We start from the raw sequence: 26,176 nt of genomic DNA on the forward strand, positions 1-26,176 counted from the left end.
CGCACCTGGGCCTAATTTCCAATAACGCCCAGGTGCGGATGATAATTAACAATAAAACAATTAAACAAATTAAATGAAACAATAAAGCAAACAACCAAACAAAAGTACATTCTCTCGCAGGGAGGTTTTAACCCCCTCCCTGCTGTTTCTCATAACCCGCTATTTTACACAATATATATATATATATATATATATATATATATATATATATATATATATATATATATATATATATACAGTATTATATATATATATATATATATACAATATATATATATATATATATATATATATATATATATATATATATATATATATATACAGTATGTTACTGAACAAACAATGAAGCCTCACTGTGTGCAGAGAAATTAATGCTTTATTAAATTATAAAGAGAGGCATTCCTTCCTTGGCCTAATTGCTAAAGGCCTAATGTATTTGCTCTTATCTGCCCCCTATTTTACTGCATTTAATCCTGTACTTCAGAGTACTGTAATCTGCCAAGTGTTTAATCTGTAGTATTTTGTATTTAATCATATCTTGATGTAACTATCACTGTCACTGTTATCTGCTGTATTATTGAATTGTATTTTGTCACACTTGTACTTGCTTGTACCAAAATCATTGTATTTATCTTGCTCTTATTGTATTACTTGTACTGTAACACTTGAAATGTATTTGCTTACGATTGTAAATCGCCCTGGATAAGGGCGTCTGCTAAGAAATAAATAAATAATAATTGTCCTGTGTGGGAATCTCTGACACACTTAATACTGTGCTAGTTTGTAACTATTGTACTGTACATAGACGGTACCAGTGCACATTACCTTAGTATACGTCAAAGCCACAGTGAGAGCTCTGTTTCACTGGGGTTCAGGCTCTAGCACTGGATGGATATTCTAGAGTATCAGTAAGGAATATCAGACATGTGGCCTGTAGCCCTAACCCTGCTTCATCTCTCCTCATCTACGCCTTATCGAGTTGAGCGTATACCTGATCTGAGTCATAGCAGCACAGCCTGTTGTGGATGCCCTGGAGGAAGGTGTCTTTTTTCTGTTTAAAGTGATTTAGGGTCGGTAGTGTTTGTCTGAAGGCCGGCCTAGCTGCTGTAACACAGTCATGGAAAAGAGCAAAGAGGAACATAACTTGATAACATAAGATGCCTAATGGCATTCGAAGAAGCTGGACGTTAAGGGAATGGAGTACAAGGTATTGGAACACTAAATCTATCCACTATACCGCTGTTCCAGTGACTCCTGCTTCTGCTCTGCTGCCCCAGAGTGTCCCATTCTACCCACTGCTGTCAAATTAATGCCTACTCCTCCCCTCCCTTCCTCAGACATATCCCAAGGCTTCCAGTTGTTGTTTTTTTATGTTTTTTTTTTTTTCACTGCAGATCATTTTATTGTACTTATGTTGTTCGCAGTGGTGTGACGAGGGTATATGCAGGTAAACAGCTTCTACTCTCCTGTGATATAGCAAATCCTGGGTTGAAGACAGATATTTTAACGGTGCGCGGTTTTTCGGTTTTGTTTTGGTGGCACAAAAGCTCCATAGGGGAGCCAGCAGAGTGTAATGTTAGTAGCTGGATTTAATTCCACATTTTCTCTTCAGTGAGTGGCTGGATAATGCATTTGAAAAGCTTTTTCAGTTGACAGGTGGAGTGTGTGGTGTGCCTGAACAGCACACTCCTCTGCCAATAATTATTATTATTTATTTATTTATTAGCAAACGCCCTTACCCAGGGTGACTTACAGTTGTATACAAAAAATACATATCAAGAATTACAGTGCAATTAAGAGCAAGATACAAAATCCAATGACTTCAGTCCTAATAAGAGCAAATACAAAACAGTACGATTTGATATCGGGGCAGTTCAAGAGCAGATAACAGTGTTGATAGTTACATCAGGGTTAGATATGAGTGCAAGTGAAATACAAAATACTACAGATTGGGTTAAGTGCAGGATTAAATACAGTAAAATAGGGAGCAGATAAGTGCAAGTATTAGTAATGAAGATCTTGCGTACTTATCGATTTGATATGGCAAGCATATAAATATTATAAAGGGTCATTTTGTACTGCTGTAATTATTCTAAATTATATTTCAATGTCGTTTTTTTTTTTTTAAGTAAGAGCAGCAGCCGTACTGTTTGATTCACTTTTAATTAGCAGCCATCTGCAAATCCACAGAAACATTCTCAAGTGCTGTGAGCTGCCTTCAGAAAATGTGAATTCTATGAACGCACTGTACAGCGCTGTCTCAATTAAGCACAGGTCACCCCAACAGGCAAACCCTTTGTTCCTTAGTCTGTGTGCATGCCTGTCGTGGTGCAACATAACAGCTAGCAATTTAAATGCCAAGTGCTTTTGAAATACCATTAGCCCTTTTTGTTTTCGGCCATGCCAGCTCACTGCCAGTATTTGAGAAGACTGCTCATCTCTTCTGGAGTGTAGGAAGACCATCTGTGTTGGAAACAGCACAGCTTATTAAAAAACAAAACATTATATATAATGTTGCTTGTCTTTTGCTTGTCTTTTGGCTTGTCTTTTGAGTATAGTTCAGTTATTTAGTGAGTTGCAGCTGTACTGAGTATGACTTTGGTTACTGTTAAATATATTCTGGTAATTCTGGTTAAAATGATACCTGCTTATACCTTACTGCATTTACAATGCCCCTTTGAATCCAGGTGCTTATTTGACTGATTTTGGGGCCGCACACTAAGCACTGTCTTCCTTAGGTTACAATGAAGTTGGTTCCGGATGAGGGTGCCCATGTCAGTAGCATCTCTTTCATTTGTTTTGCAGCTTCACCTGATTCACTGCTTATTCCAGGTTTACTCTCGTTCAGGAACTCAGCTTTTACTTTCTTTCGATACTTTTGCATTTGGCCGTTTAGACTGCTTAGCATCACGAGTTTGATTCGTATCTGTAAGTACAGCTCACATTTAACACAGCAACTAACAGGCTCGACAGATTAAATCACTTTTTTTTCTTAACTCAAAAACTTCCAGCTTCAGCTTTTCGCTTCATTTCATGAAGGGGAGGGAGTTGCTCTAGATGGCAGAATTTTTAACCACTTGCTTTTTTAAAGCACATACCCTTCATTGCCCTTCTGAAGTATTCACAGTACGGTAGAAGCAGTGTGTTGGGAATACTTGAATTCTCTGAATTGGCATCATATCTGACTTTATATCTCTTTATTATCCCATGAGATGCATGGAACAGTGAGTTTGTTAAAGAGTTTACATTGAAAATCTCTGATAACCCTATCTCTGGTAACTGTAATCTGCAAATTGCAATTATAAAATGCTTTGCTGTTCCTTTCATGGATCCTGGAAAGTGTTACCAGTCCACACTGCTGCCAACCCCCAACCCCCAACCCCCAACCGCCAACCCCATCCCCATCCCATTCAAACGCTGGTATTAATCAATTGTATTGACCGGCATTACATGATTAAAACCTGGGTCAGCAAAAACATCTCATTCCTGCTTGAGCCTTTGGAGTTGGACATCTGCATTAAGAAGTAAATTCAAAAGCACATCCTCCTGTCTTGTGACTGCTGTGTCCTCTGCTTTTATAAGAACACAGCTCTTGGCCAATCGAGTGCTCATCATTTTTGGCAGAATCCAATAAATCAAAGTTAGACATGGCAGGGAAGGAATGCTTTAAGCACAGTATACCTTGTCCTATTAATGATCTTTTAATTAACAGCTTCCTATTGGCTCACAGCAGAACTTGACCATTATAAACCATTGACAACAGCAATGCCCAACAGGACCCTCTTGGTAAAGATCAATAACAAGACAAAAATAAATATCCTACCACTAACTTCCTGAACATGTAATAATTGTCTTTTACTCTTTCTGACTATCTTGATACAGGTCATACGCTGACAATGGGGCAATGTGGATTGAGGTGGGAACCTCCCAAAAGAAATCTATGATTCCAACAGCTTGTTGTACGGTCTCCTTTCTTGTTGTCCCCAATGCAAATGCAACCCTGCACTTGTAAAAATGCATACACGATATTCTGCCTTAGTTAAGCACTTCACGATGAAGAGAACAGACCCAACAGCTCCAGCTTTCATGGCGACTATAGCGTGTGCTTTTGCTTTAGTGTTAATCTCCAGGGGCAGGAGCATTGCATCATACATCCCGTCACACGTTCTAGAATGTGCCAGTTCCCTGTAGGAATTGTGCCTGCAATTATTAATAAGACCAGACTTCAGACTTTCCATAAATTAACAAAGGCAATCAACACCAGCAAAACACTCCGGCGCTGGTGCTGATTGCATTCAAGACCTAGATTTAAACTGCAAACCACCATGAAGCTTGTACTTCTCAATGATGATTAATTTTATAAGACCTGCCTACAGTAAGTGCAGCACAGCTGTTGTACAAGTCCTCTTCCAGGTGCAACTTTGTGGTTGTTTTCTTTCCTAACGGTGATCTGCAGAGGTACAGCGAACCTTCACAGCTTTAGGGTTTGTCTGACAGGTACCTGCAATCGCATGTCCACATGCACAGTTCTGCTGCCGATCGGCAAATGCAAAGTACAATAGAGTGGCCTTAATTCTGTGGTAAGCGTGTAGAAAATGAAAAGCTTTAATAGCTAAAACCGATTACATTGGGAGAGTATAAAAAAATACCAAGACAAGACAAGGCATTTTTAGTATGGTACAGTCATTACTCTGAACAGGTCACTAATTTGAATAGCAGATTGCTAATTGCGTCTTCTTGTATGTGGTACAGGTGTAGTACTGTATAGAGACTCAGAAGGGTAAGGAAGGGTCCACAGCAATATCCAGTCTGTCAGTGCACTGTCATTTGACTGACTGGTTCTCTGGTTTTATTTTTTCAGGGATGGCTGATCAACCGTGAGGCAGAAGAGACAAAAGCCAAAAGTACAGTAGTGAGGGAGTAAACTGTATACTGGTGGGAGAAAGCAGGAAAGGGGTTAGGACTGAAATAAACAAAACCTGTTTTGCCAGCATGATGCACCAAATATCTATTTTGATAAAAGATCAATAATCAATCTGCTATGTACTATATTCCGAGCTGTTTTTATCGCTGTCAATGCATTTAAAATGTTTAAGTATTAACCCTTATAAAATGTTACCATGGGATTTTTGCAACGTATTTTTGCAGTTTTCCTATGCTTTTCCCATGGCTAGCCTATGCATTTACCACAGCTTACCCTGGTTTGCAATGTTTATTAATATGCTTTATCATACCTCACTATTCATTACAATGCTTACCTATGCTTTCAGGATGCTTTATTACACATTGCTATGCTTTCACTGTGCTTCATTACACTGTGCTTTATTTAATTTTTATTTAAGTGTGGAGTAGTGGTTAGGGCTCTGGACTCTTGACCGGAGGGTCGTGGGTTCAATCCCCGGTGGGGACACTGCTGCTGTACCCTTGAGCAAGGTACTTTACCTAGATTGCTCCAGTAAAAACCCAACTGTATAAATGGGTAATTGTATGTAAAAATAATGTGATCTCTTGTAACAATTGTAAGTCGCCCTGGATAAGGGCGTCTGCTAAGAAATAAATAATAATAATTTTGCCATGCTTTTACTATGGGAAACTTTTATATGGAATATCTTTAGGAAAGTATTCCAAAAAGGGTGTACTCACATTGTTTTATTGTAATTAGTTTAGGAAACTATTAACACAAAAGTAACAACATTTAATACACTTTATGTTAAAAGTTAATTAACTGAAAAGGTGCGCAATTTTAGTACCAAATTAATTTACAACCAAAGAAATATGTATAGTGTTTCGGACACAGCAGTAGCAAAGGAAAGCCCAGCAACTACTGCTTTCTCTTTATGCTGTGAAAAGTGCATTAAGCAGCTATCCCACAACTGTAATAAACCATAATATAACCCTGATTATCTGGATTTACTTCGGTAATTGACCTTGTATATTACCCACAGTGAGCTAACATTCCCTGTGTAGTCAGCCACCAGATGATAATGCCCTCACACCAGGGTTTTACTTGATCAATTTCATTGGAATAGCTGTTATTCCAAAGACATTCCAATATATTGCTGCCAATGTCATCCATGTAAATAGCAAACGTATGTTGAATATAAAACACATATTGCAAATGTATGAGGTTTTATTTTAATGTGTGTTGATTTGCAGCCCTTGGTTTTAAAACTTACTAAATCACCTTGACTCACTTTCTCAAGGCATATCGGTAACCCAGTGTATACTCACACAGCACACACACTACCACCAGAAAAATATTTCAATGCATCTGAAAATAACCAACTTCATCCTTCCACCGTTTTTAGATGAAAGCCTTGCCCCTCGGTGATATTTGGACAGATGTCCTAGAAACCAGTCCTAGGGACAGAGCCAGCTTTTTCATCAAGCCTGAGCACATAAGCACATAAGATGATTTCTGCATGCATTATTCAGGGACCCCATATTTAGAACAGCTCGACGCCCCACAGAGGCCTGGCTCTTTTTTAAACATGGTTTCAAAGTTTTCATTCTGTCCTCTCCACGTACACACTCGCGCTGCCCTGCCAGTGTACCGCATTGCTGTTGAGTTGTTAAAGAACCCTCAAGTCTTTGAATAAGCTTGTTTTTTTGATAGCAGGACCATAAATATAGGAGCCTTACTGAAATGCAAAAAAAAAAAAACAGCAAGGCACTTGATCTTCTGCCCAAGGCACCAGAAAACGAAATATTGCATGCCATATAAAATAAAATAATAATAATTGGGCTAACGAATTGAAGAACAAGGGTGAGACCCTGTGAATCTGCCTGCACCAGCACTGCTGCTTTCATTAATTCCACAGTAATTAAGTTGCACTTTAAACAACACTAGCAAGGCAGTAGACAGCAGACAGTAATTACTGTCCCCGTATTGCATAGCGTCAAGACACAGATTCCATCGGGAGCCTGGGCATAAAGACCACCTGTCTATAAATACACTGCGCTCTAACACTTTCAGACTTCTCCCGAGAGCTGTCATTATAAACTGCTTTGGCTGTATTATCTGTGCATTAAAGGGGTTATAGCTAACGCCATAATTCCACAAATCGTACCTGCCGCGCACTTCCATTTGCTATGTATGTAGATCGAACAAGAAAAAGACAAACATTTCGACTGCGCGGTTTACTTTTAAACGTTAAGTGAAACGCTGCACCGTTGAGGGCTCTCATTTTCTATTACCACTGAAAAAACTGTCGCAGTCTTTATCATTATCGAGGACCTGATTCATTGCTGTTGGACAGAAAATAATAATTCGTTTTAATTTCTCGTCACTTATTGTAGTGTTAGTGAATTTAGCACAGCATTCTACTGAAGCTTATCCAGGTAAACTACACTGCCCGTACTTGTTCCTATACTTGTACAGAAAATGTTTCAATATATGAACTCTGCAGGGAGATGAACAACATGCAGCTCTGCCAAACAAGGCCTTTTTGATTGCTGTGTTTCAATCATGTTCAGTAATCAGCCAAAAGAGTGCTGAGCAAGGGCAGGTTACTAGACTCAACATCAGCAAAGTACTGTATATTAAGCAGTTCAGACCTGATATAATATTAGAGCAGCAAGGGGAAAACAAAACAAAAAACCAACCAGAGTGGATCCCAGGCTGAGTGAACGACGACTAACACACACTGTGGATGAGTTCGGAGCTGCTAAGCCTCTTTAAACGCTGCGTGGGCAGGGAGCGGCTATTGCTTTGTTTGTATGTTTTCTTGGTTTGATATAAAGCGTGCTCTGGAGCTGCCCTGGCCAGTGTGTGGGATGCACAGAAACAACAGAAACAACAACTGGAATTAAAGGTGCTGATCGCTGTTGGCTTTATTTACATTATCCAGTCAAGTTCAAAAGCCAGTCTCGCTGTGGCAGCAGCTACACTACAGTGTACTTCGAATTAGCCTCTGGATTAGTCTTACTTCTTTTTTTTACTTTATTCATTTCTTTCTTTGTAATACTATGTATCTGTATAACATACAAGTAATGAATTATATTACAATACAAGGATACACCACTGCTGTTTTGTTTTCAATATAGTAACTGTATTTTTCTTTCATAGAATGGTGTTCTGAAGCAAGCTCAGTGGGATCTGTGCAATCCATAAGAGGAGACAGGTCCTCTCTCCTCACATGTCATCAGAAAGACTAACGTCAAGAGGAAAAGCATACGGCGTGTGTCAGAGGCAGAGATGCAGACCTCATGGTATCCTGGCACCCGCATCGTAAGCGCCAGCCCCAACCACTTTGCTAAATCTCCAAGGTTATTTATAGCCCCGAAATTTCAAAACGTACTGCCCCGTCAGCACATGTGCCAGGACAGGCTGAGCCTGGGGCGTCCCAACCCAGCACTGCTACAATACATTACTAATCTGCATTCATTCTTATTACCAAAAATCATTGAAAAGCACGTCCGCACCCTGGTATAGTGACATCTAAGTAATAGGTTGGTAACAAGTGTTAGTGTAAAAAGTGAGGGTAATTTCAAAATAATTCATAGTAACCTACAGCAGTTTACAGACTTAATACATAGAAAGAGCTCTTATGATGATCATCCATAAATGGAACCACAGAAGATGCAGATCAGAATAATAAAAGCCAAGAGCCCTGGCAAAGGTGACTCCTGACACAACTCACAGCCTGTGACCTTTATATTTCCTTTGTTTCTTTCCTGTTCCTAACCTACAGCTCAAATGTTAGATCTCATGCCCTCGATCCACGATTACATTTCACATTTATAGAATTAACTCGTTTGGATTTTTATTAATATGATAATTAGTTCTTATTCTCTGTAATCATTATTATATGTGTAGGGTTTATGTTCAAATTGATATGTAACACTTACACAGCTTAAAATACGGTAAACAGTAATTTAACATTAATCAAAGTTTAATCTACCACCGTTATAACATCATTATGAGATAATTAAGATTAAACAATAACTTACCAAACAAGGAAATAGACATTACTCAGTGTTCAAGGTTCATATTACATTGTAGACCGATATCTAAATTTGCGACAACTTATAAACATCTTACTTTACAGCTGATGGCCTAATGCAGAATGAAAGTAATATTGACCACGTCTGGACGAATTCCCCCAGCCAAATTAGAATGGTGGTTGCTGGTTCAGGAAAACGCAATGAACTAATCTCTCACTTTGCTTTATATAGCCTCTGTCTCAGCCACTGGGTATGGATGCTGTTTGGGTGCGGTTACCTTCAGGGACTGACATTCGTATTCTTCTGCCACGTGGCCTTCACTTATATATGATCATGCAAGTTCTCCACAGAGCCAAAGCCCGGGGTGCAGAGCCTCCCACACGGCCTCGATCGGTCGCTCAGACTCCCTTCCATCAAATGGAAACATTGGCACACAGGGCAGCACCCAAACTGGTTATACAAAGCAGAGGTTTTTACAGATGAATAATTGTAACAATGTGTTTTCAAACACATACACACACATACATACAAAGTACATGTTATCATTAGAATATAGAAAACTAAGCTTGAAAAGATCTCTTACTGGGGCCAGGAGTGACATTTAGATCAAAGCTAAGGTTGTTGTTTCATTAAGAAAAAAAAAAAAATGGAAAGACACGGATGGCAAGACACGGAGGGATCATTCATGCAGTAGACCATTTGCATAATGCTTCGGGCAGTACAGCTCCAGCTTGCTTTGTAATGGGCTACAGGGAATTCATTTGGCCTTGGTCTGCAATGGTGGGTGCTACCCTTATCCTATTTACTGAGACACCACAGTGCATCTGCAATCAAAGAGCAGTCAGGAAAGCTGTTTGGTTTGACCACGCTTGCTTCTGACCTAATGCACAGAGCTGGGGACCACAGAGAGGGGTCAAACTTTTCAGTGACGGGATGCAGTATTACTACAGGACAAATAGGAAAAACAAAATGAATGAGGATTGGACCCTGAGACCATTTTTAAAAAATTTTTGTATTATTATTATTTCCAAACCAGAACCATCTAATTTCCTGAACCGTGGTAGAGTGTTTGTAAATTGCAGCGGTTACAGCAAAATCCCTAGATTGCACGGTAGAGTTTTAATCCATTGTCACAGGCAAAGCTCTACTCGGCTGGTTACATGCCTCTGATAGCATTGTCTTCTTGCACACACACAGAATTGGCATAGTTTCAGTCCTTAAATACTACTAAATGACGCTTATAACAACACACACACATTGACTTGCTGGACAAGCCGTAAACTTTTAGAGATCCATAAAGTTAATTGCAGTACTTTTGTACTTTTGACATTTGCTTTGCAGGTTTGGCTGTTTTTGCATGCAATTAATCATCAATAAATTGCTAAAGGCACTCTCCAGCAGCCCTAGTCATTTTAATATTCATCCCCACCTCCTGTAGAGAGTGTACCCCCTGCAGCATGCACAACGCTGAGCGAGTGGGGAGGCAGTGCCTGGGGGCTTGATTACCGAAGTGTGCAGAGCAATGAAATGATAGCAAGGAGACAGATGTACTGTTTAAATCGACAGTGAAACAGTAGGTATATTTAAAGGTTTAAAAAAATGCTATCAGGAACAGGGGCATTTAATGTCCAGGTGATGCAAAGAATAAAGCACAGTATTATACTGTAAATAGCATTTTGAAATTCAGTCAAAACACAAAGGACGTGCTCATGTTTTCCATTAAAATGATAGCAGTCAGCATTCAAGTACAAATGGTTACAAGTTAACTGCAGTCAATCTATCAGCCGGCAATTAAAAAAATATAACATGCAACACGTATAAATGCATACATGTGCCTCAAACGTGAACACACACGCACGTACGTACCCTCTCTCTCTCTCTGCACTACCCCTCCCTGTTCTCCACTGAGCCTGTCGAATGAGTTGCTGATCAGTGCATTTTGTGACAGTGGATTTGTAATGCAGATTCCTATCTGATATAAGACACTGGACTGCCCAGTGTGTATTTCAGCTGGGGATACGACGTAGCCTGTAGCTACTCTATCCAATATTTAACCGTTAATAAACCGAACGAGTACTGATCATACTCCGATTCATAAAAAACTTTAAATACATGAGTCTGTCAATTTCTTGAGTTCTATATTAGTCATCTGGATATACTGCGGGTCCAGAGCACGAACTATATCCGACTAGGAGTAATAACATCTCTGTCCTCCTAACGGTTCCCCTGAGATAAGAGTGTGTGCTGAGCAGTTCATAAGAGTACGTAAAGAAATCTGACCACGCGGATTTCGTGACAACTTCAACCAAAGACAAAGAAAAAAAAATACAAGGTACATTTTTTATTTAGACTCGTAAAATATTAAGTCACAGCAGAGGGACTGTCCTGTAAGTTAAACTTTTAACAAACCAGGACAGGCATCTTGTCAAATGGTGCTGGCTACCGATTGCTCCATGCTTTTATTTATAGCTCCTTTAAGGGAGGCTGACAAATGGATTGTGATTCTTGCTGACTAGTCTGTTAACACACACAAAAAAACAGTCGGTAAACTCCAACCTCCAAAACACGCCAAAAACTCTTTTTTTTAGGTCTTGTGAACTTAAGATGGGTACTGTATTCACAAACATGCCTGCTTTTTTCAGAGTTATTATTGAAGTCTTAGGCTCAATGCTTCATGCAATACACAAAGTGGATGCCACACAGTTTGGGTGTAATATACTGTATCTTGTACGTTTTGTATGATATACAGAATATCGTTCCTATAACTTCTGCATGTTACAGAGCGATTACAAAGTATAGCAGTATTTAAACTTTCACTGGTCTTACTTTGATTTAAGTTAATATTTCATGTGTAAGGTGTTTCTTATTGCTTGAAAACTAAAAATATATATCTTTTTTGTAAAACATTTTAGAGCTGTTCATATATCTATTTATTTTCTTAGTAATAATATGTTTTTTATTGGGAAAACAAGTAATTTATAAGGGAGTTAATCTCTGAAAAAAATGTATTTGACCATCTTGGAAAACAATTTGATTGTTAGCTGGGGATTAAAATCTGTATTTAAACACTTTTTCATAACAGTTTGTCTGAGTCACAGAGAGAGGAAGCGCTACTATCAACAGAGCACAAATTAAAACAATTCAACCAATTTAAACAAAATCAAGCACATGCTGTGACTATACATAATAGAAAGGAAAAAATAATAACTGCAGTATTGATTTTTTTTAAACACATTTTGCAATGTATTGAGAATCAAGGCTAAACAAATTACTACTGCTAGTACAATTGCTTGCATGTTAATGGCAGTGGAAATGGGTTTCACTAAAATGGTCTCCATGCAGAGCTTTGTAAATGGCCTCCAAATTGACTGACAGAGAGTGCTCTTAATGGTAAGCTGGTGTTGATATGGAATTGGTCAAAATGAAGGAAGTCAGTTCAATGCACAAATAAACAGTATAAATGAAATAAACACTGGGTAACTAAAAATAATGGACGCAAATTCATAATACATTCTGGCTGAATATCACAGGAATAACACCTGAATATCTTGTGCTCTTCCTCTGAGCTCTGAAGTAATTCATTTCTGTATTCAGTAAGAATGCATCTTGGTGCAATGCTGTTTTATGCATGCTTACTCAATTTAGACCTGGACAAGCAAACACGATCATCCCGTGCTATGAAGGCTTCTCAGCTCTGTTTCCCATGAGAAAGCACAGAGAGAAGCCGGCAATCAATAATCTCACACCAACACTTCTGCCAGAAACTGAGTTGAAATACACTAACAAACTAAAAAACACAATATATTGTTAAGGGAGGGTGCAGGGGTCAGGCTGTGCCTCCGTGCCTTCCTCTGTTCCAGTGAGCTGGGAATAGGAACCTGGTGTTAATCTATGGAGGGCTATAACAGTAGAGCATGCCGCTGACCTCTTCTCACTGCTGTACACTGAGCTTTTCCCCTACCAATTACACAATTCAAACGACTGTGCTAGAATGCAAGAGATGGGCCAACTGCTCTTCTATTGTTTGTACATTGTCTTATGATCTTATTGTATAGTTCATTGAAGTAAGAGGCAGTTTCACATAGCACTGTTCTACCAATGCTGCCATTAGCTCAGAAAGCATTAGGGAATAATAACTCATTTCCAGTCCTTACACTGGAGTAATACAACAGAGTAAAGCTTACCAAGCACTCCTTTGATGTATCTCAAAACATTTTATAAGGTACCATGCAATTTCACAACTGTGCTATATATAACAAGCGATTTCAGAGCTGTTGAAAATACCAGAATATTCTTATCCTCTTTATAGTCTGTCTAGCAGATTGTAATCAAAATGCAATCTGATGATTATACAGCTCTGTTAATTAGCACACATATAGTTTCCACTTCATTTCTGTTCAGCAATCTATGTTTAGACTACTTTAAACCACCTAACATTTCCCAGAAAAGACTGACAGGTTTTAACAAGTGACATAAAACACAGTTACGCAGTGCACCAGAACTTACATCTCCTAAGAAACAGATGGAGCTGTCTTAGACAGGGGTGGGTGAGCTGTGAATGTTATTTGGATGGAAATAAGTGAAATGCAATATTTTGTGCAAAACATGATTGGTTTCATGGTAACACTTTACATTAAGTGTCCTGAATTACTGTCTATTCACATAGTAGTTACTTTGTACATACATGTGTGCTGATACATAATTACAATGTCATGATGCATAGTTACAATGTACTTACTGTGTAAATCTTTTTGCACGATATACACAATTATATCAGAAAAGGGTTAGGGTTAGAGCGGTTAGGGTTAGGATCATGTCCTGAAAAAAGAGTTATACATTAAATACATTGTAACTATGCATCATGACATTGTAATTATGTGTCAGTACACATGTATTTACTAAGTAACTACTATGTAAATACACAATAATTAGACACGCTTCATGTAGAGTGTTACTGGTTTTATTTACCGGAGATTGCATTTCTGGACAGAGATTACATGGAGTGCACACTAAGGCATAAATGATGTGAAATAGTGTGAGTTATCCTGGGTGATAAAAGACAGATTGCACAAGATGTTGCTAGTTCTGGACACCAATGAGCCTCTGGGTCTTGTTACTCATAATTCCCTTGTATGAGATTACAATAAATAAAAAAGGCATAAGACTACCTGTGCTTTAAAGGCGATGCTATAAATATCCATGCAGCAATTGAATTGAGATTGCTTCTGACAGATCGACCCGCTTCTTGACGGGAACAAAAAAAAAAATATCGGAAAGTCAAACGGCAGAAGACCAAACAAATGGTCATTCTTATTACAGCATCTCCCTATGTGAGTGGTTCTGCTCAGTGCAGTGTTACTGTCTCCAGTAAATCCAAGTGTTTACAGCAGTGTTGGAATTCTGCAGATGGAATTCCGTTTTCTGAATTCATACCAAATTCTGAATCTATAGCTCAATGTGTAGAAGCCTAAACTATGTTTCATTTACATCAAATAATGCATAAATCATTATTCTTACCCATTTCCAAGCCATGTCATTTCCCTTCATTTGCCCCAATACAACTCTACAATCAATAGCACCCTCCCTGTACAGTAAATAGTATTTATATCGACACTTATTCAGCCATGCTTTCTGTACTGCGGTGTCCTGACTCTCTATAAATTAGTTATGGAGCTCAATTCAGTTTAAACGTGTGCAAAAGGTTACCCAGCTTACAAAAGGATTTCAATAAAATAAAAAAGCAGGGGTGATTTATCATAGTTCACGGAACTGCTTAAGGGAATGCTATACTAAGCAGTTACATCTTCAATCTGGACTATAAATGGGAAGTGCAATAAATTAGGCTTCAGATTGATGGATGAAACTGCTGTGTCTCAAGGCAAGGTGCTACACAAATGCGAATCAGATCCCTTTGCTCCAAAGTGGGTTGATATAGTACAAGTGTCCACTGCTGCCTCCGTTATTGCTGATTTTTACAGGGTAAGGTTTTCAATCTGCCCGGTCAGCTAAAGAAGTCCCATCAGCTGATAAAGCTGGTTCAAGATGCAGAACTTGCTGCACAAAGCTGACAAAGCCGAGAAAGCACTTTCGGTCCCGTGGCTCATGTATGAAGGCACCACCACATTAGAGTTCAGGGTGGTTCATATGATCAGGAGCTTGTTGGGTAGAAACTTTTGACCAAGTCTTGGCTGGGGGCCCACTGCATGGGAGTTTGTACTCCTGCAGGCTGAGGAGGAGAATCGGCTAGGGCTAGTTCAACAGCATCGCTTCACTGACCTCTACTGTCCTGGCAGATACTTCCCATTCATCTTTGAATTGATATCACTTGCTGCGTTCATGTGCACATTTTGACATACTTTATCGCTCTGTATTGTCATCGGCAGTGACCTTTTATTCTTGATTAAACTAAATCGCTTTCCATGTACACTGCATATATGGGCTGCATGTAGCAGAGAGCTGCCCTATGCTGATATAAATCATGTTAGTTACTAGGTACATCACAATAAACAGATATCTAAAACAGACTGTTGAGGAACGTGCATGATGTGTCAAGAAGGTTAGAAAGACGGAGAGATGTTTGAATGCAAGAAGGTTGTGTCTATGTTGGCTATGAGTTGTGCCTATGTCTGCATATTCCCCACTTCATATGTTTGCTATGGAGTGAGCAGTTTGCCTGCAAGTTGCCCATAGTGGAAAATACAGGCCTTTATCTCAACAGGGATAAGAGAGGAACAGAGGAAGTCTAATTTTAAACTAATAGTTTCCTTTACAAGTCAGAATGTTCCTGTTTTGCTGATGCTGGCCCTTGGTCTAGGAGGGATTCTCAGAATCTCACAATTGCAAGGTGTTAATTAGAAAGCTCTGCCCTTATCACACTTTTTTTCCAGAACTTTTTGTTGGTTACAGTGTGGATCTCAAAACATCTGGTTGCATTCCTTCTATGTATCCAAACTTTTTTGGAACCCATTTATTTTAGCTGCAGGTCCATCTCAGTTATCATATGGAACCAGTTCATTTGAAAAACCAACACGTTCTTAGGCGGGTGCATGAAAACAAGCCCAAGGATGGAAATAACACTCCCGTTGCCTAAGCAGTTTGATCCATTCCTGGTTTTACTTTGACTTTGATAAGTCACACCTGAACTTGTTACCTATACAACGTGGCTAATCAAGATTGTATTAAAATCTGGAATGCCTTAAGATTCCCATTTCCTATTGCCTTTAGACACTCAAGAATAATTCAGAGCAGGGTCTACACCCAGCCAATACAAAATAACTTTTTCAACACAATCTTGTTTCATAAACCTGCTCCCACCCCTCTGAACCTGTGCCCGAGTGAGCAGGCAGGACAGACGAACCAATCCAAATGCTGAACCTTGGGGGAGGAGTCAGGAACTAATGAAACGTTTCTGATTGAACGGGCTGTGTTTAGCAGCCCATGTTATCAATTCAGAAGGCATTTTGACGGGAAGACCAGGTGCCAAACCGATGCGAAACCAAAATAACCAGTCATAACCAGGGATATGTTAAGAAAAATATCAAAGCAATCACAATTGTGTTGAAAAAGATATTGCAAGAATACGTACAACAGCTTGAAACTAGGGAAAGTAATGTGTTGTGATTTCAACGCTACAGCCTGTTCAGTAACACTGTGAGCCTCACAGCTGCTGCTGTATGTGCTCTCGCTAAGACATTTAAGGTTTGCTGTGAATCGATTAATGCAGTTTACCAAAAGTCACGGGTGTTGGAAGAAAGTGTTGTGGCAATGTGCTGGCCTACAGTACTGTAAACTGTTCATGATAAGGCTGCCCTAACCGTGCAAGGAACAAAGAAGCATGTTTTAATGTAGCTGTTGTTCAGATAGCTACACCATTCATATATGTCCCCTACCGTTATGAAATATTGAATAGTACAAGTGAAAAAAAGGCTTTTATGATGCCCTTGACTGGTTTCTGAGCATAACCTGATCTAATGCCTGGATTTTTTTTTTTTCTTTCATGTTGTGTTACAACTGTGGTCATAACGATGATAACCAAACATTGACAAGGCTGGCGTGAAACTGTGGAAATTAATTAAATTGCGTACAAACTCACAGACTCCCTCAAGCACCACACTAAGCCAATACAAACCGTCAAGATACAAAACAGAATCAGACTTTTCCTTTTTGTTTGTTTGTTGCCTGCATGCTAAAAATAATAAAACAAATTACCTCCCTTCACCTTGTTCCAATTGTATTAAGCGTGCAATTATTTTAAAAAGGAAATACAATGCTTCTCGTAAAGTGCACAACTCCTGCACACTCTTACTATCTGGATATGATAAAGTTTTTTTTTCTCTCTCTGTCACCAGCAATAAGATTCTGAAAAGTGGCTGCGGTCAGTCAATTTTACAGATAGAAATTGGACACAATGGTCCGTTTCTCATTGATCTGCGCAGGTTATACAGTACCTAAGCTACTAGGACCAATGTGAAATTATTATTAACCTCTGAGACCTCATCATCTCATAACTGACCCAGCAAGGCGACATACTGGTTAAGCTCACATACAGCCCAGCTACCTCATAAATATATATATATTTGCTGATGCTGGCCCTTGTATATATATAATGGGTATATATATAACCCATTATTAACCTGCAGGGCTTTACATTGTGGTGCTCAATCATATATCATATCTAACTCTGCACACATGCTATATGCTGTTGCCAGTCTCAAATATGATTCAAACACCACACTCGTTTTAATGATTGCAAATATATTTGAAGTTGTTTTAGGGCTGAGTCTGGAAAGTTCCAGAGATGGAATTTCACAGTTCATTTTCGACTTTCACAACATTGCACAGTTCTCACAGGTGATGTCAGGCAGACAGCTTGGTGGCAAAGTCACTTCAAAAATACACTGGATATAAATAAGCACGCCATGTTTACCTTGAAGCTAAGCAAAGAGCAGAGCTTTGAGATTGAGCATGAGCAGTTTTTCTTTAACAGTCTTAACAGTTGTATTGTTTTTTTTATGGTGATAATAAACAGCTACGGATTTAAAATTGTATGGCGTCATAGAAGCATATTGAACGGTTTCCCAGCACGGTGCAATTGAAGCTGTATTAACAAGGTGTATTGCTGCACATGGTATAAAGTGCTTTACACATATCTACACACATTGTTGTAGCACAGTTTCATATCCGTGCTCCTGATGTGCTACTGTATCAAGAACACTGCAATCATTATTTTAATTGCATTGTGTTGTCATTGCTGGTTAAGCTGTGGTCTCCTAATGGTTTTGCTAAAGTTCCTTCTAGGTAATCCTCTGGTTCTAGGATGTTTTTTTTTTAAACTTTACTGTAAGGGAGTGTTTGGATCTTGCTGAAAGCCGCTTGCTTTCGAGTTGCTTGCTTTTGTGTTTAAAGCTGATTGATGAGGCTGATGAACATTTTAAGGCTTGTTTTGGCGACATGTAGCCACTAAACCACCTGCAATGGCAATTTGCAAGATCACTATCATGGTTAGTAGCCCACCGTGCTTGCCAGCTGAGAACCTCTTAAGACAGAGTTTAGAAGATGCTATTTGTTGATTGTTGGGTAAAACTCTTCAGTTGTATTCAGATGTAATGACTGAGTTCCCTAGGCTCTGTACAGTTTTATAAGAAAATAGTATTATGTATACAATGGTAAAAACTTGCTTTAGATACCTATAAGTATCATTTGCAAGCACTGTACCTATACCTATATATTTGTGCAAAATATTATATGCAGTAACACTATAAAATCAGTGTGAAATGTATTGCGCTTTAAATCCAATCCAACAGCGGCCCCATTGCTTGGAGCACGACACCAACAAAGACCTGAAAGCAGCAGAATAACCTCTGTGAGTGTTATTAAAAGCATGAGGTCACAGCCTCATGCTAACATCTCTGCCTTAAATCTTGCTGCTGTGACTTCCTCTTTCAGGCTGGCTCTGGGGTGATTAGATTGGCCAAGCACTTTAATGCCTCTTGACTGCATCTTAATATCACACCTCAATGCATAGCAAGGTGAGAAAGCCATGGCCACTGCTGACAGTCTAATGGAAGCAATCTTGATATATCTCAGCCATACAGCATGCTGAATATGGTGACCTGGAAATATGGATGCAATGGTTTTTGTTAGATACTAGCTGTATTGTAAACCTCAACAGACATTGAGGTTTACAGGATTTTGGACAGAACTGCAATGTTTTTAAAATGGTTGATGTGTGATATTTAAAAAATCTACAGAAAACATTAGGCGATTACACCACCCACGTAGATATTCAAAATTTGACAAGATGAGTCATTCTGACATTTAATTAAAGCACATTATCAAGCTAAGATGAACCTAGCAAAATAATTGAGGTTCATCCATTTCTCACTCGCTTTTGGTGTCTAATTCGTGTGGACTTCAACACTTAACAAGGAACATTGTGTGTTTCTCCAACTGCTGATTTTTTTTTTACTGAATTTTACAGCCAATTAGCAATCACATGTCTGCATGCCAATAGCTTACTTGCTTCAAAGAACACATTTGTCTATATATTATTATTATTATTATTATTATTATTATTATTATTATTATTATATGTATATTGTGTGTGTCTACAGGGGGACGAAACCGTCCGTCATTTTTGTTTGAAACCAGCAAAAAGCTGGTCTCGTAAAATGTGGTTGGCATGGATGGGGTTGAATCTCCATCCTAAGTAGCTCGTGGGAATGTGGCTGGAGCCTTAATAAGGTCATTGTTTAATAGGTAATTAAGGCTCCAGCCACAGTATAAAAGACCCACTCTGGGCTCAGAGCTGCAAAGAGAGTTGTGAGGAGAATTAAAGAGATTAATTATTATTATTATTATTAGTTTATTTACCAGATGCCTTTATCCAAGGTGACTTACAGAGACTAGGGTGTGTGAACTATGCATCAGCTGCAGAGTCACTTACAATTACGTCTCACCCGAAAGACGGAGCACAAGGAGGTTAAGTGACTTGCTCAGGGTCACACGATGAGTCAGTGGCTGAGGTGGGATTTGAACCAGGGACCTCCTGGTTAAGAATGAATGCTACCAGCCAGTTAACAAGGTACTCATTGTTATAGAATAGATTTATAGTTTTGTGTTTGTTTTACTTTGGCCTGTGTGCCCTTTTGTTTATTGTGCGTTTTGTTTAAATCTTTGTTTTATTATTTAATAAAGATGCGGCTGCGTCCGTTTTAGCCTTGTCTCATTTGTGTTTATACTGCTTCCTGAACCTGACGTCACCACCCACACGCACCACTCCAGCCATCCGTGACGTGCAGCCACAGAAACGCAAGTTTCTTTGCCTCTTGAAAACCTGTTTACAGTCCCACTAATACCTTAACAGCAGAAGAACGTAAAAATAACACAACACACATAATAGAGTATTAAACGAGTAAAACGCAGAGGATGGAAATGAGTCACACTCTCATACTAGAATGCAGATATTTAGTTGGTTCCTGAAAGCATAAACTGGCAACTGCCCTCTGGCACACAGAACTAATTTGATCGTTAAGCCACTACATGCACAACTCTTGTTTCCACCAATAAAAACGTCCTTGATATATTGGCTATGCCTTCTAATGCTGCTGGAGGTTCGTGCTTGTTTTAACGTTTTATGTAAATTGTAATATTGTACAGCATTCCTGCTGCTACTGTAGCCATAAACTGTGTTCTTATCATTTCACTGTGCTAACATTTCCACACAAAATAAAGGTTCAGGTTTTTGGCCTATCTTTATCTGGCTCTTGGGTGCTGCACTGCAGATAAGGCCATCTGTACAACTGCCTTCACGTCAATATTCCTAATTGCTCTTCCTCTGCCAGCTTTATAAGGACAGAAGCTTTATGTTCTTGTAATAAAACACTACCAACAGCTATAGGGTACAGTAGGTGGGATGCCGTTAGGGACAGAAAAGTGAGACCCTTGCCTGGTAGTTGATGTTCCCTTGTTAAACAACTTTTGTAGCTGTTTATTTTACAGGCAGAAAGAGAACTAGATAGGCAGACAGACAGTGTCTAATATTATTTGTCTATTTTGTAAAATCTTAGTTTTCTTCCAGGAAAATATAAATGTAGTGATTTTACACTGGAACAAAAACACATTCAAATTGTCCTATTTGTGTGCCTGCCTTTTCTAAACTCATCACCTGCTAAACCAAAGAGAAGGGCTGACATCTTTACAGTGAATGAGCACCTACCTCAGTGAGGTGTGGGTTGGGGTTGAACCCACACTGGTTGCACACTGTGGAGCGGCACTGGGTACAGGTGTTGAAGTTTGGCTGGTTGTGGGGGGTTGTCAGATCGGTGGTTTTGCAGAGGGGACACACCTTGCTGCTGGGCATCGGGGCGATCTGGGGCACAGAGTAGGGTGATGTGGGCGTGGTGCAGGGCGAGACCGAGGGAGACTTCCCTGACCGCACGCTGGTGTCCACGTGGAGGGAGTGATGGGACCCCTGTCCCTGCCCCTGACCTTGCCCTGGCGCCTGGGTCTTCTGTTCTCTGGGGCTATCATGGGCAGCTAGCCGATAGGGCTCGGCACGCCCTCCACCCCCTGTTCTGCTGTCAGCATAGCCAACTTGGGACGATGGTTTTGGACCGGCCGGGTTAATTTGGTTGGGTCTCCCCGACAGGCTGAAAAAGGAACACAAGAAAAAGAACTAGTTATGACTGTGCCCCATTTGGGCCAAGCTGTTTAAAGACTGCAAGACAGAGCTATCCCGTTGTTGGTTGAATTTTTTTTTCTGACCTATGACCTCTGAGCTGTCAGATACCTAGGGGGGAACACTAACAACAAGGGTAACATATGAAGTGGGGCAGAGAGATTATTTAATAGGCTCCCAGTAGAGTACCTTTCTCACAGGGACCACTAACTGAGCAAATTGGGGATTGAGGCAGGAAGGATAATTGGACTGTGGCAGGGCAGGAGCCCTGTACATGAAGAGGGTTTTTTTGTGTAGATGTATATTGTAAATAGTGTGTGTTTTTTATAATTGTTGTAAATAATTAATGAAGTATCTGACACTCAGTTTATTCACCTCAGGGCTGCTGCAACGCAAAAGATAACGGGCTGAATATCGTCCACGCTACCTGGACATGGAGACCTGGCTGTGTAATCCTGATCGTCGTGAGAGTGACCTGGGATCAGAAGATAAAGAAAGCGAAACTGCCGACGACCCTGCTAGTAATCGGGTTTGTTTATAATTGGGAGTGGGGTCCTTGAACACTGCAGGCAGGCTAGGGAACCACACAGGATGGATAGTGGATTAATAACATCAGCTGTAGGCACAACTGCAGCAACAAAGATTGTTGTGAGTTTATTTGAGAGCACAGGATAAAACAGGATCCAGTTAGAATAAACCATTACATTATATCCGTACTTAATGCTTTCACACATCGGACACAGTCCCCACTTCCAGGTGTTATCTTTCACGTTACACCCACAAGGGCTGAAGCATTCTGTCCTGCATACAGTCATTCAAAAGGGGTGGAGATGAAACACATAGACACTTAAATGGGCTGCATCCTGCTACCACAGAATCATTAGAAAATGTCCATTGAGCTTCAGTTGGTTTGGTAGCGTGAACCTCTTACAAAATGGGTGCCGAGCTTCTTTCTCACTTGTAGTTAACCCTTATAAAGACAGCATGAACTGGCCTCTCTCTGACACTTGTATTTACCCCCAATATAATAAAAGGTCCTCATCGTTCAAAGGGGATTTACAGGATAAGGTGTCCCGTCACATCCAACGTCAGTATAAAAACGCTGAACTGTCAAAGGAATTGTTGCCTTAGAGAAAAGGATTTTAAAATCTGAAGAAACAGCTTTTCGACTAACCTGTTGTCATCCCATTGTTCTTATCCTGTAACTCCTTGCGTTTGACTGCCAGGTTTTCAAAGAGCCGTCAGAGACAAGCACAGACTTTTATTCTGTTCTGTTCTTTTTCACGATTTCTCAGATGCTTTAAACTGTGCCATGCTATGATATCGGAATGCTAATTCACAATTAGATTTGCACCAGAGACTATAGCAATGATTAGAAAAAAAGAGCAGTCAAGGCTTGCAAAACCAGATCTAATCCAAGGGTGAGCTCTTGAGCAAAACCTCACCTTCCATCCCATATTTAAAGGCGTCAAATACTCCAGGTATCAACCGTTACACAGTACATTATAAGAATTTGTAATCGTCTGCAATAATGTGATACAACAGAAGTGTATCCAAGTTGGTATTTGGAAGCTCTCTTTACATCCAAGAACACAGATACTGGTGTTGTCATATGATACCCTTACACATACTGTAGCTGTACAGGGGTTGGGTGAAAAATGACTGTATGTGTTCCATTTGTTCTGACCATTGTCTACTAACCTGCCTCCAATTCCTGCAGGGAAGTTAAGGATGGAAATATGCAGCCTGTTATCATGAATTACAGTCATCACTTTTGAGAAAGATCCTCTTGAAACATCAGTCATTACAGTCAGCACCTGGCAAACCTGGCTCCCAGTATCTTTGTCTATTGCGACCGAAACTGACTTGCAACAGGGACATGCAGCTATATTTCAGAATGTGAGAAGAGAATTCCAATTCCAAAACAAATGAATCTGTCATGTGAAGGACAGCCCATTTACTCAAAAGTGTATGCTAGCTAATCAGAGGTGCTTCCAATTTCTTGACAACTAATCTTGTACGCCTCCCTAATTACTGCTCCACAGTGCTAGCGGACAATCCCAAGTTCTGGAGAGAAAAACAGAAACACCAAAAGGATGCGAAGACCCACAATATATTACCCGTCTGTACATAACTTTAAAACACTCAATCATAAACGGAAATGTCTGTCTACCGTACCGAAACAAATTGCAAACGCAACTTCTGCAGCTGAAAAGACTACTGTAGTGCTGACTTTTCATTTTTCAGTTCTGTATGTTCACTGCAATTGCTCTGTGCAAAAAGGACCTAATGGATAATGTGCATAGTAACCGACCACTAGTTTGTTATGCATCCAATATCCAGGAACTGTTTAGTTGTGAGAGCAAGCCAGAGCTAACCTTCCCAGACACTCAATTTAGCCGCGTTTATAAAGAAGTTTATGTTTTGATAGACCTTATATCAGCAGCTTGCAAGAAACTGATTCATATTAAAAACTGTTTAAGCAGCAAATAAATTGATTGCTGAAAGCAATTAATGATTTTTCTTGTCCGCCCCCAGTACTGTTAGACTCATATATGCTATCTTGCTCACCGTTTTCAATTTGTTCCCAGATTATTCTTTAAAATATTCCATTAAATTGCCTTCAGAGCCTAATTGTTAGTTTCAGTCATGAATAGCATAAGTAAAACTGTAAATGACTCACTCTAGATGCTGCAGAAAACAAATCAATAATAGTATATGTCTTTTTTTGGTTGTGTGTGCCTAAATTTCTCTGAAATTCAACATTAAACTAAGAAAAAGGCTAGAGGGTGGGAGAGAGAGGTCCAAATTAAAAATGCCCGTGATTAAAATACAGTGAAGGTTCAGGGAATGAGACCAGATAAAAACAACTTCAATACAACTGCTGTACATTTGAACGATCACTGTAATATCACTGTAATATTACTGTTATAAAATGTACAAGGGCATAGCCACATTGCTGGGCACAACCTCAGTGCATTCAACACTGTGCTAGTCGATACATGCATTCAGTGCTTGGATAATGTTGTGTACTCATTGGCGCTTTTCCACTGCAGCCATGGTCTTACCCAATCAGTTACCAGCAGCTTCTGAGTGCACACAGGCATGTGTTTGTCAATCCTAAGACTTGAGACTCTGCATGAAGTCCAGCATATTCATGTTTGTTTCATGCAAAAGTAACTCTGATTTGGACCCAATTGGTGACTGTTCAACAACGTAGAGAGTGTACCAGTAGCAGTGTCAAGCTACAGCATTCAGAAAGAGGCCTCCTTCCTTTCTTTCTGTGTTCCCTATCTGATTTACAAGAGGTTAATAATGAAAGGAAGGGGCCCTTTTTGAGCACCTAAGCTTTCATGAATACTGCGAAATCAGTTGCTTTATTGATCAGTCACTAAGGAGATGAGAATTCAAGTTTAAAAAATAGTTTGGCCTGAAAAAAAACATTCATATACAGTATTGAGCTTTATGTCTGGCAGATGTTATGTTTTAATGACCTTTTAATTTCTCGGAATTCTTTTAATAAGAAGGTCAAATCACTGTTGCAGGTAAAACACCAGCATGATTAACAAAGAGTAAAAAGTGTTAGCAACATAATAATTATAAAACTAATTTGCACAGCTTTGCAGATGCCAATGCACTTAAAGGTTATTTTTATAATGGAGAATTTATTGCCAATATATTAAATTATAAATGAAGATAGACAAGAAAACAAAAGCAGTGCATGAATAATACACATGATCAGAGTTTCTTGTTAAGCACTATTTAAGATAATTGATTAGCTATTCCACTGCACACAGTATAATTCATATATATATATATATATATATATATATATATATATATATATATATATGAACACCTGGTTCATTCATCACGATCATCAACCCTGAATGAATATCAGAACTCCAGAAATTTGAGTTTGTGCAGTACAAGAAAGAACTGCTCTATTCACTTTCTCTGACATATACAAAAATAAAAGCTTTTTTTTTATCTTGTGGCCAGATATTACAACTGCACTATTTCTCATACATGATTCCTCTTTCTTTTAGAATAAGACATCTGAAATACCAATCATTTATAGCAACCCCTGGTAGGCAACATATGAGATGAGAGAAACCACAACCACTGCATGTCAGCATCACCTGCACCAATACTAAGCAGGGTGTGACGACTACAAATGTATACTATAATCACCCCCCTCCCACTGCTTATAAAAAAGTGCCTACTCCCCCCACTGCTGATGATCTGGAAGCACAGCTTTGCATCACGTGCCGGAGTCCTCTCAGGAGGAGAAGATGCTTGACGGCACCTATACTGTATGTACTCCTAAATCAGCATTTCTTTCTTCCCTTTCTGAATATTTCTCCAATCCCACTGTGCTTATTCAGTGAAAAACCTGGTACTGACCCTCTGTGCAGGCACGTGCTTCAGCGCAGGTTTACTGGAATTCCAAGCACACTGAAGGAGGTTGTCAGGGTAATGCTTCAAGGTTATACATTTCCTTGGGCTGCAATCTGCACAGCGCCTCCGTTTTATGAACTCAAGCTCAGA

At 39.5% G+C, this 26,176-nt stretch overlaps 1 protein-coding gene across 3 annotated transcripts in view; it reads right to left on the bottom strand.

Annotated features, from left to right (window-relative positions):
- The window catches only part of LOC117971365 (protein bassoon-like), a 118,440-nt gene that overhangs the window by 84,723 nt on the left and 7,541 nt on the right, over positions 1-26,176 (bottom strand). For all 3 annotated transcript variants that reach the window (XM_058999916.1, XM_058999915.1, XM_058999914.1), the window contains exon 2: positions 21,164-21,596. In XM_058999916.1, coding sequence (XP_058855899.1) covers positions 21,164-21,596 — 433 coding nt within the window. The remainder of the gene's footprint in view (positions 1-21,163; positions 21,597-26,176) is intronic.

Source organism: Acipenser ruthenus, chromosome 25 (assembly GCF_902713425.1).
Source record: "Acipenser ruthenus chromosome 25, fAciRut3.2 maternal haplotype, whole genome shotgun sequence".
Classification (NCBI taxonomy): domain Eukaryota; kingdom Metazoa; phylum Chordata; class Actinopteri; order Acipenseriformes; family Acipenseridae; genus Acipenser; species Acipenser ruthenus.